General features: G+C 42.9%; 1 protein-coding gene across 2 annotated transcripts in view; it reads right to left on the reverse strand.

The window, feature by feature from the left end:
* The window catches only part of AKAP6 (A-kinase anchoring protein 6), a 408,114-nt gene that overhangs the window by 288,547 nt on the left and 107,230 nt on the right, over positions 1 to 12,337 (reverse strand). For both annotated transcript variants that reach the window (XM_055418225.2, XM_055418226.2), the window contains exon 4: positions 8,460 to 10,226. In XM_055418225.2, the coding sequence (XP_055274200.2) occupies positions 8,460 to 10,226 (1,767 nt within the window). The remainder of the gene's footprint in view (positions 1 to 8,459; positions 10,227 to 12,337) is intronic.

Here is a 12,337-nt window from a genome sequence, read left to right on the forward strand (position 1 = left end):
ATTCCATGTTTTTTTTTTTTTTTCTTTTACCACAATGGGAAAAAAAAGAGAAGAAAAAGAGAACACAGGACAGCGTGATATTTCTTTAATCACTGCCACCATCAGTGTGGCATCAGTGATGTATCAACATATGGTCAAAACGAGGATGAAAAATAGGAAGGGTCCTATCTGCACCGTCTTATCTCTGGGATAAAGAAACGCAGAAATCAGTGACAAGTTAATCCCAGGACCACATCTCTTCTATATTCCCATTATTCGTTACTTGGGAATTACTGACCAATTCCCTTCTCTAACTCTAGGTGGCGGCAATGGTGACTGCCTTTGCTACCACAGGCTAGACTGCAATTCTATATAGCCTAATTATAAAGAGCAAGCACTCAAATATCTGTTGCACTCAATCTGAAATTATTTATGTGCAAAGACATTCTTCAGTTCAGTTCAGTCGCTCAGTCGTGTCTGACTCTTTGCGACCCCATGAATCACAGCACGCCAGGCCTCCCTGTCCATCACCAACTCCCGGAGTTCACTCAAACTCATGTCCATAGTGTTGGTGATACCATCCATCCATCTCATTCTCTGTCTTCCCCGTCTCCTCCTGCCCCCAATCCCTCCCAGCATCAGTCTTTTCCAGTGAGTCAACTCTTCGCATGAGGTGGCCAAAGTATTGGAGTTTAAGTTTTTAGCTGATACCAAAAAAAGGTTTTCAAATTGGATTGTAGATGTCTCTGAGATAAAATGTTAACAAAAGCTAAGTCATTGAACTATAGCTGAGACACTATAGTTCAGCATTTGAAGACATTTATATCTCAGGGGGAAAAAGGAATCAGCTTAGTCATGCATCCATTAACTTGTTACCAATAAATTCAACCTAATGGAGTCATGTATTCCAGGGTGAGTTCTGAGAATTTAGAGTGAGCAGAAAGCCTGTGATGTGAGAAGTGAACCCGGCACTTATCCCAAAGGACAGATCTCCTGAAATGCTTTACTTGTCGCTCAGTCGTGTCTGTGGAGAAGGCAATGGCAACCCACTCCAGTACTCTTGCCTAGGAAATCCCATGGACGGAGGAGCCTGGTAGGCTGCAGTCCATAGGGTCGCTAAGAGTCGGACACGACTGAGCGATTTCACTTTCACTTTTCACTTTCATGCATTGGAGATGGAAATGGCAACCCTTTCCAGTGTTCTTGCCTGGAGAATCCCAGGGATGGCAGAGCCTGGTGGGCTGCCGTCTATGGGGTTGCACAGAGTTGGACACGACTGAAGCAACTTAGCAGCAGCAGCAGTCGTGTCTGACTCTTTGAGACCCCATGGACTGGAGGTCCTCTGTCCGTGGATTTTTCCCAGCAATAATACTGGAGTGGGTTGCCATTTCCTTCTCCAGGGGATCTTCCCAGTCCAGGGATCAAACCCAGATCTCCTGCATTGCAGGTGGATTCTTTACCATCTGAGCCACCAGGGAAGCCCTGCTGGTATCATACCACACTGCAATTTTCCAGCTCCCTAAGAATCACAACTGCTCAACTGGCATCAATAATCACTCACATTGGACTAGTGGCTACTTACTAGCTATGGCTAAGAGAAAGAAGTCATACTGTTCATTTGCTAATCTAGTAGTGGTCTGTGGGTTTTATAAATAGATTTGATCTGCCTATGTGATTACTGCCTAAGTTCCTTGGCATTTGAATACATCTCTAGGAGGAAAGCAAGTCAATTCTGGCATCTCAGTTGAAATCCAAGCTCCCATACTTAGCAGCAGGGTGACCCTGGGCAAGTCATTAGCATTGGAGCCTTAGATGTGTCATCTGTAAAAACAGGACCAACAATAGCTCTTCCCTGAGGATGCTATGTAAATTAAATGAAGGAATCTACTCAGAACATGGCATATAGTGGATGCTCAGTAGACATTATTTGCCTAGCTTCTTCCTCACTTTCAAGCAAAGGTCAGCCAATGTTTTCCATCAAGGACCATACAGTAAACATTCTAGGTTTTGCAAGCCATTGGTCTCTGTCACAACCACTCAGTTTTGTCACTGCAGGACAAAAGTAGCCATAAATGATGAGCACAGCTATGTTCCAATAAACTATTATTTTAAAAAATCAGGCCTTGGGCCAGTTTTGGCCCACAAGCTATAGCTGCCATTCCTTAACACTTAAACCACATATGTCCAGACATTAGACTAAGCTGATTTTTCATCATTCTGTTGGATTTGCCTGCTCCAGACATGTCCTTGGCCCCTTTCTCTTCATTGCTTTTATTTCTTGAATGTATCAGAGCAAATGAGTCTAGTTCAATGGACTGACTCATTTCTCCACTTTTAATTTTAGGCCTTGAGAAGCCCCATAGGAGGTAAGCACTCAGACCTGGGATGCTCGATTACCTTATCCACACAAGAGGTTCTGGGGAAATCAGCCACATTTGAGGAAGATTCCCTCAACCTGCACAGAGAGACTGGAAGAGGGACCATCACTTAAGATCACCGAGCTAACTGAGCAGCTCTCATTAATGGAGAAGGATGGGTTGCAACTTATTTCCCAGGTTTTAAAATACTGCATAACCAATATATTTGCATTCATTTGTATATGTATAAAGCACTTCTTAAAGGACATAAGAACTGAAAACAACAATGATCACTGGTGAGGTGGGAACTCAAATTGAGGGACAAGGATGGGAGAGAGAGTTAACTGAATATTTTATAAATGTTTTTAACGGTTTTGTTTATTTTTAATGATGTATAGTTGACTTGCAATGTTGTGTTAGCTTCTGGTATACAGCAAAGTGACTCAGTTATACATATATAAATACATTCCTTTTCTTATTCTTTTCTATTATGGTTTATTACAGGATACTGAATATAGTTCCCTATGCTATACAGTAGGACCTTGTTGTTTATCTATTTTATATATAGTGGTGTATATCTGCTAATCCCAAAATCCCACCCTTTTCTCCTTTGGTAACTATAAGTTTGTTTTTTTTTTCCTATGTCTGTGAGTCTGTTTCTTAAGCATAAGTATTTAAACCATGTGAAAACATACAATGTATTCAAAGAAATTAATTTTTCGGATTAATTAAAAATTCAAACTAAAATCAAATCTTTCACATTCACAAAAGCAGCCTAGTAAGAGAAAGACATACATGTGAGAGGTGACGAATGACAAGAACATAAAGCATCTAAGCTCTCACATGTCTCCTGACTCCCAGGTGTCCCCAGGGATTCTATGACAGCCCATAGTTTTAGATCAGGCCACAGCTCCTCTCATGGAGTCCCACATGCCACATTGAGATGCTTTCCAGTAGCTCCATCTCTTGCTGCTGACTCTTTTATTCCGGCCTTCAAATAAGCTTTAACTTTTTAAATAGAAATTTTATCTGACTTCACTTTCCACTACCATCAGTTCAGTTCAGTTCAGTCGCTCAGTCGTGTCTGACTCTTTGCGACCCCATGAATCACAGCACGCCAGGCCTCCCTGTCCATCACCAACTCCCGGAGTTCACTCAAACTCATGTCCATCGAGTCGGTGATGCCATCCATCCATCTCATTCTCTGTCATCCCCGTCTCCTCCCACCCCAAATCCCTAGATAGTATATTAAAAAGCAGAGACATTACTTTGCCAACCAAGGTCCGTCTGGTCAAGGCTATGGTTTTTCCCGTGGTCATGTATGGATGTGAAAGTTGGACTATGAAGAAAGCTGAGTGCCAAAGAATTGATGCTTTTGAGCTGTGGTGCTGGAGAAGACTCTTGAGAGTCCCTTGGACTGCAAGGAGATCCAAGCTGTCCATTCTAAAGGAGATCAATCCTGGGTGTTCATTGGAAGGACTGATGCTAAAGCTGAAACTCCACTACCATACTTTTTCTCATATGGCTTTCACAACTCGGTTCCAGGAGCCATTAGGAATGATTCTCTCTCACTTCTTAACCATCTATAACCCAGCTTCTACCTCTGCTCTTTCATGAAGTCCCTTTTCCTCTAAGGTCCTCACTGACTCTTTAAAGCAAATCTAAAGGTTGGTTTTTCTCCTTCATCCTTACTGTTCTTGAAGTCCATTTTGCAAAGAACAAAGCGGATGTTCATCTTACTAAGCATCTCTTCTCCCTTCATTTACTTAGTACCACAGAATTCTGTTCCTTCCTCAACCCCACTCTGGGCCTCTTTCATAGTCTTGCCTCATAACTGGGCTAAAACTTGAGACATCCTTTTCTCTTCTCCATCTATCCTCAATCTCTCAGGGAATTCTTCTCTTCCCAAGACTATCTAGTGGGAAGAGAAAGCAGACGGGGCTTGAAGCATGGCTCTATGACATATTAGCTGTGCAGGTTAAGGGAAGTGATTTAATCTCTCTGAACTCGTTTCCTCCGCTCTAAGGCAGGGATTCACCCACTCTTTCATTCAACAGTCTTCCCTCAGCACCTGCTATGTAGCAGACAATCTTCTGGGTACATGAGATTCACCAGCAAACTAGACAGATGAGTATTTCTACCCTCACAGAGCTCCCAGTCTAGCAGAGGGAGACAAAAAATTAATAGTAATATACATGCTAAATAAGAGAATTATATAAAATGTCAAAATAAAGTAAGAGCTGAAGACAAGAAAGAGAGGTCAGGATACACCTTTTAAAAGGTGATCAGGGTAAGTGACCCTGTGTGCGTGTTTAGTTGTGTTCAATTCTTTGCAACCCTATGGACTGTAGTCTGCCAGGCTCCTCTGTCCATGGGGATTCTCCAGGCAAGAATACTAGAGTGGGTTGCCATGCCCTCCTCCAGGGGATCTTCCTGATCCAGGAATCAAACTTGCATCTCTTATGTCTCCTGCATTGGCAGGCAGGTTCTTTACCACTAGCACCACCTGGGAAACCCAAGCTTCCCTAAGAAGCTAATATTTGAGCAATCACTCAGAAGAGAAGGAGGAATGGGAAAACTGACAGAGAAGGTACAGCCAGAGGGAGCTGACAAAGGTCTGAAAGGCATAAGTGTGCCTAGCTTATTCTAGGGACAGCAAAGGGGCCAAAGTGGGAAGGGAGTGAAGTGAGCACAGGAAAGAGCAATTGGAAATGAGTCAGAGAGGAGCTGGGGGTGGAGGGGCAATCCATGTAGGGCCCCTGAATGCCACAGGAGCTGTTGACAAGATAGGGTGACAAGATCTTTTCAGGGTTTTGAGCAGAGGAGCGACATAATCTGATTTATTTTATAAGGATCACTCTGGCTGCTCTGTTGGGAACAGACTTTAGGGGAAGCAGGGTGGAAGCAGAGAAACCAGCAAGGAGGCTGCTCCAGTAATCCAGGCAGGAGGTGATGGTAGCTAGGACCAGAGTGGGTGCACTGGAGAAGTGGTCAATTTAAGATTAAAAAAAAAAAAAAAACCACCTTGTAGGGTTGTTACGAGAATCTTATGAAAGCATGACTGCAGGTAAAGTGCCTAGTATGTGCCTGATACCAGGAAGATGTTAACTTCCTAAATGGCTTAGTGGTTAAAAAAAAAAAAAAAATCTTCCTGCCAACACAGGTGACTCAGGAGATGAGAATAGGGTTCAATCCCTGGTGGGGAAGATCCCCTGGAGTAGGAAATGGCAACCTATTCCAGTATCCCTGCCTAAAGAATCCCATGCACAGAGGAGCCTGGCGGGCTACCGTCCATGTGGTTGCAAAGAGTTGGATACAGCTGAGCGTGCACGCCTGCACACTTATTATATTTTTCTGGTCAAATATGGGTCACCATAGGGAAGAGATCAAAGCTAGAATGTGCTACCCAAGGTCAACTGACCTGGGGATTGACAGTCACCCTCACCTGAAGTACTGAAAGGAGGCTGGGCTGAGGCCTTTTACCTCAGAGCCCAACTCCACAGGACAATATTTCCCGTGGCCTACATCCCTCTTAAAAGTCGCATCATCTACTCAACATCAGGGCATACATTTTTATTTTTTATTTTTTTTAGAAATGAACTGATTTATTTGTTTTTGCTGAAACAATAGATTTAAATAAGTACAGAAATTTCACACTCAAACTGTCTAGAATACAATCTGAAAATACTAATTATATCAAAAACAGTGAAATCACAATTCAAATGAGAAAAGACAATCAAAAGACATAAATACCAAGAAAACATATGTGGTGAACTTCTTTAACAAAGATTTTAAATCAGGGATTTAAAATGCTTTTTAAACATATGGGAAAATAGGAAGTCTTGGTAAATAATATAAAAGAGCTAAATGAAGATTTTACAAATAAAAGCTGCAGTAATTAGAATAAAACATTCAATCAATGGGCTCAAGAATGAAATAGAGATGACAGAAGAAAAAAATAAGTGGGTTTGAAGATAGAAGAATAGAAAATTTCAAATCTGAACAAAAAAGAAAAAAATCAATTGTAAAAATAAGAACAGATCCTCAGAGACCTGTGAGATATAACAAGAGAGCTAATATTTATGTTATAGAAGTTCCAGAATGGGAGAAATGAAGTGTGGTGGGGCAAAACATTTTTAAAAACTACCTGCCTCACCTCCATCTCAAGCTGTTTCTTCTATTCAAACGACACCAGTACCTAGAGGCTAAAAACTCAGCTTCATCTTTGTAGAATTATGGAATGAAAGATGCTTCTTTTGGAAGCTGGTATAATGCCATCATCTGTTTAAAACATCTCTACCTACAAAAAAGAAACGAGGAGCAGAATGGAGCATGACTAGCTGTGAGCCACTCTTTGTCTTTAACGACGGGGCAAGGCCTGGAACCGATTTTCTGGATCCTGGTCACGTCTTCAAAGCCCTGCCCCCATTCACCCGTCCCCCATTTCCACAGCCCCTTACACTGGCTGCCAGAGGCATCTCCGCATCCGTCACCGCCATGGTTGCCATGATCATCTTTCCTGCCACGGCCCATGAGGCCTTCCAGAAAGGCTATTGGAGGCCATGGCCTATCTGCTTCAAGTGTGCTGCCTCTGGGCTCAACTCCTGGCTCTGCACTCACTAGCTGTGAGGCCCTGAGCCAGTTTCCTAATCATACTCTGCCTTGCCATCTTCATCTGAAAAGTTCTTACCTCCCAGGACTTAGTAGAACAAGGTATGTAAGGCCCTTAGCACAGAACCAGCGCAAATAACAGCCCAAGGACGGTAAAGTTACCGTGAGCTGTATGACTATTCTCAGTCCCTTTCAGAGAAGGTACCACAGATCTCTGGTGAACAAATCCTACTTGCCTTGGTCTGGCCATCAGGGCCTGGCAGCAACCAGGTCCATTAAATGTATGGAAATCTAGTGCTCCCCGCTCACTGACCTTCTGGTTGAGAAATTCTCTGTGTCCCAGTACCATGCTCATTCCCAATCCCCACCTCCATGTTTTGGCTTTTGCTCCTGCCTGAAATGCTCATCTTACTTCTCTCTGTCTAAATCCTGGCTCATCCTTCAAAGCCCCAGTGAAAGCTTATTCTTTCACAAGGACTTCCCAGGCAAATCTTAGCTCTGCTGCTATTATTTCTTCTCTTCAATACTACAATATTTACATGTGGTACACACTGGTCACTTTCTTGTGGAAAGGCATGGGAGCATTTAGCCAATAATATGAGTTCTAGATCAAACTGCCTAGTCTCTCTCAGCCTTGGTCTCCTCATACATAAAATAGGGTTAATATTAGGGTTGTTGTGAAAATTGGACACACAAATACTTAGTAAAAACAATTAATAATATATGTGACTATTATTATATATTGCTGTTAACTTTTCCCTCTTTGTTTTATATATTTTCATCTTCTTCTTCCAGGTCATTCCATCCATATGTACTTTTATCTAGTATCTTATATCACAGCTTACATTAATGAGCTGAGTTCTGAAAATTTTGATTTCTCTTCTTAAAGATTTCATTACATCTAATAATTTGCACTAAAAATACAGATTTACCCAAAATATCACCTCCCCATCTCAGAGCCCATAGATGGTACAGAATACAGGAAGCATGGTTATTAGCCAGAGGAGGAAGATTGAAGAAAAGAAAAAAATCCTGAAAAACTATAACTGCCTGGTCTTTTTCTACAAAAGTTAATATTGGAGATATGGAAGCTATTCTGGGGTTAGAACCAACAAATCGGAAAAGCACTGAGGGTAACTGGAACTTTCCATTCACATATTCCTGAAGTATTGGTTTGTGTGCACGGCTACTGTTCTACTTTGTTTTGTATTTCACTCAAGCAGGTCCCCCACTTACCAGGACAATGCTAGGTCAGAGCAATACCAACCAAGTGGTCTACGCCAGCAGGCACACATCAAGCTGTGCACAGACATGCACAGTTCCTAGCTGATGCCCACTGTCACTAGGCAGTGATCACTGTGTGTGTTTTTCTTTTCTTTCTATGGGGAATCAACTACGTTTATCAATAATATCAAGACATTTTATAACGGGGAGGGGAGGATTTCACCTTTTCCCAGCAACACTTCCAAAAATCAAGTAAGAAATCATCTAGGTTAAGAAGACCATCCTTACCTCTATTTTTTCCCATATGGCTTCATAGTTGTCCTGGTGTTGAATATCTTGCATCAGTTTCTGAATTAATGCAGACTTTGCAGCAGAATGGCTCTCATTTTTCTCAGAAGATGAGACTCTCTCTGACTTCTCGTCCGAGTATTTTTTCATGCCAGAGAGAGGCATGCACAGTTCCTCATCAGAAAGAAGGTCACTCAAGGGGCCGGATTCCACACTCTCCCCTAGCGAAGAGGCTATGTCACTGGACGAGCTTGGAGACACCCTGCCTAGCCTCGTATGCTTCTTCTTGACATGGTATGTTGGATACATCTCAGAATCTGAGTTCATTTCAGACAGTTCCCAGTCATCAATATTCTGAATGGTTTCTCCTCTGGGTTTCTGAGGCAGCAGCTTTGTTAGGTTTTCCAGCTTCAGAGCTAATACTTCTGTCTGCTTGAGGTGAGAGGGCAGTGCCAGGTACTCATCAGAGCCATACCAGGCCTCCACAACCTGACCGTTCCTGGTGATGTGACTTGGGGAGGAGGAGTAGCTGCTTTTGCCTTTGTGGTCTGAAAGAAGGGGTCCTAGAGATGTGACGCTGTCTGAGCTAGCAGAGGACTCGCTGCTTTGAGTAAAAGGTGGTGAACTGGATGTTTCTGACTGCACTGGCAGTTTGGCCTTCCCACTCCTCTGGTAACACGGCTCCAGTGAGGACGTGGAAGCAGAATCTGTCTCTGGCCTCTGTCTGGCCTTGGAAGGACTACAAGGAATTGCATTCGGCACTGTCGAGCTCCTAGTGTTTTTGGCTTGCTTGTCTGAACTGGGTTCCTGTTTAGGGGTCTGGCATGGAGGCACCCCTTCTCCGGTCTTGTGGGGCTTTTTCAGTCGAAGCTTCTCTTTATGGCAGTCGTTGAGCCTCCCCAGGCTGGAGGAGATCTCCTTAATGTGACTTCTAACTGTATTTTCAAGATTCCCACCCCCCATCTTGTGCAAACACTCATATGACTGGCTGGCAGCAGAGGGGCTGTTGGGGTAAGAAGACTGTAACACCAGGCACAGCTTAGACCTGTCAGGAGGATCCACCAGGGATGGGGTGCTTCTGCTCATCTCAGGCTTCAGATCGACCACCTGCTTCTTTCCACTAGAGCCTCTCAGATTATTCTTAAATGTCTCGTCTTTAAGGAAAAGCCCTCTTTTTGGCAACGTGGGCTGTGTTGGAGAGTCCTCATTATAGTTAAAGCAGTCTCTGATGGATCGCTTGGGGGTTGTGTTTTCACAAACAAGAGGCTGTGGATTCTTTGCCCCATGTTGGGAAGAGGAATCAGATTCTTGCTTCACAGCTTCCGAAGCGGGTTGAACAGCATTTGTCGGAGCTTCCGCTGAAGATGATGGCCCCTGCATTAAGCCTGGTTGCTCCTCCACCGTGCACGCATTATTTTCCTCACTTCTGCCTCTGTCATCTGCTGAAAGAGATACTTGAGACGCCTCCTCGCTCACGGCTTCACTGCAGTTGGAAGGGACGGAGTCAGGAGCAACTGAAAGTAACCCAACACTTCGGATAAGCTCGGGGAACTCCTTTTCCATTTCACTGTAGCTCCACGAGTCGAAGGGTTTGGTTTTGACCTGGCTAGAGGTCATATCACCCAGGCCACCGAGCAAATCCTCACTTGGACTGTAGTCAGATAGTTCGAAAGCAGTAATACCGCAATCCAAAGACAAATAATTTTGCGAGCATTTGATTGTTAACTGTCCAGAGTCGTCTACTTCCGTTAGAGCATCAAGCCGGCCCTGAAACAGACAACGGAAATGGTTTCAGCAAATGTAACATTACACTCATCTGCTGCTCACATGAAATCTCAGCAGAAGCCACGATACAGGCCAAAAATGCATCAATCTCAATTGCTTCTGGTTTGAGGTACAGAAAGGCACATTCATTAATTACCATATTGCTTTACATAGTATCCTGTTCTTAAATATTTAAGGATTTTTCTTCAATCTGGAGAACAGAGCCTTGGTCAAAGCCAATCCAAAAATAACCATTCTTGCCCTGACTTTCTACTTTAAAATAGTGTATTGTTCACTTAGTAAGCATTTGTTAGTGATGCCTTAAGTAGTAATATTTCTGAGAACAAATTACTATGAGAGTAAAAGCTCCATGTATGTCCCTTTAGCTTATCACTCCATCACCGGCTACAGTGGTAAGAGCATAGTAAATGCTCAGTAAACAGTTTAAAGTAGAATAATTACTTATAGTAAGTCTATTGTGTTAAAAACATGTACACAAATCACAGGAAGACGAAATACTGAACTTGCACACATAACAAAAACAGTTCAAGACCAGCTTCTACTGTCCCCATCTGTGTGAAGGTAAACATGAGAATCCTGGAAAAAATTAATGTGTTTCAAAAGTGTATCTTTGTAGCCCCCATCCCTCTCCTCTGTGTGTATTCTCCCATACTCTCCCACCCTGACGTCTGCTTCATCTGTGTATGTTAGATCCTAAGTGCCCACCTTCCTTCAAAGTAGGCTGACTTGAAATTCCCTTATGCTAAAAAATAGTATTATAAGTGTTTTTAATTTAATCATTGGTTGTGTGACTAAGGCTCTTATCTCATTACTAATGCAGTTTCCAACATCACACAACAAATGGGGAGAGTTTTAATTGATGATTCGTTTGAGACAGAAGGGCCCCTGGCATCCGAACACCTACAAGGCTGAAGGAATAGCTGGTCTGATCTAGCCCTTTAGGAAACAAAGAAAACTGCGGAGTAGAGGGTGGCGACACCCCAGATCTCTGTGCTCCTGAAGGAGGAATGGGGTGAGCACGACTCTGTCATTTCAATCGGGTTATCCCGAGATCTGATCTCTCCAGGCCCTGATATCAAGTTTTTTGGCTCATCTGTTTGTTTGGACTGGGGAGGTTCTCTCTCTTCAGACCTTGCCTTTATCTTATATTCCCTTCAGTCTTATTTCACAACATCCAGGTAAATAATAATGAAAAGCTTCATTTTATTTTTAAGCCTAAATCTCCTCATCTTATAAATGCGGATGGTTCCTTATTACTATTACTTTTTCACTTAATCCTCAAAACGATTTTCTCCTGGGGTCTGTACTGTTGTCCCTGTTTTATATACGTGGAGCCTGAGCCAAAGGAAGGCGCGTAACTAGCACAGGGCCTGGTGACTAAAGATGAGCCAAGCCTTAAATGAAGGCTGTCTGATCCAGAGTCCACACTCTGACCTTGGTGCCAAAATTTTCTCTGATTTACTGGATGCTATTTTAAAAGGATATATCCCCTCCTCCAGTCTGCCTTCCACATTGCCACCAGAGTAATCTTTACAAATTGCAAGTCGGATGCTATTACTTCTTTGCTTAAAGTCGTTTGTTAGCTTCCTGCTGCTAGATTAAAACGCAAACCCTTCAAAGACAGATATGAAGAGGCCTCTCTCAGGCCACCTGCCCCTGCAAGGCTGTACTCAGCCACAGCATCATCCTTTCATTTTTTGAATATATTGTTTTTCTTCTGCCTCAGAACCTTTGCACATGCTATTTCCTCTGCCAATAAAGCTTCCCACCTGTAACACCTCTAACTAGTTAACTCTTACTCACCCCTCAGACCTCAGATCAAGCTTTATTTCTTCAAGTTTCTTAAGTCCCAGGTAAATCAGAATCTTTTTTATAATCTCTCAAAAAACTATGCTGTTTTTTCTTAAACATTTATCTCAGTCTTTAAATACATATTATTGTGATTCTTTGATTAATCTGTTTATCCCATTGGTTTGTAAGCAGCTCCGTTCCGTTCCGTCGCTCAGTCGTGTCCGACTCTATGCGACCCCGTGGACTGTAGCCTACCAGGCTTCTCCGTCCATGGGATTCTCCAGGCAAGAATACTGGAGTGG

The sequence above is a fragment of the Moschus berezovskii genome, chromosome 21 (assembly GCF_049115385.1).
Source record: "Moschus berezovskii isolate FMDL1 chromosome 21, NW_MosBer_1.0, whole genome shotgun sequence".
In the NCBI taxonomy this organism is placed as follows: domain Eukaryota; kingdom Metazoa; phylum Chordata; class Mammalia; order Artiodactyla; family Moschidae; genus Moschus; species Moschus berezovskii.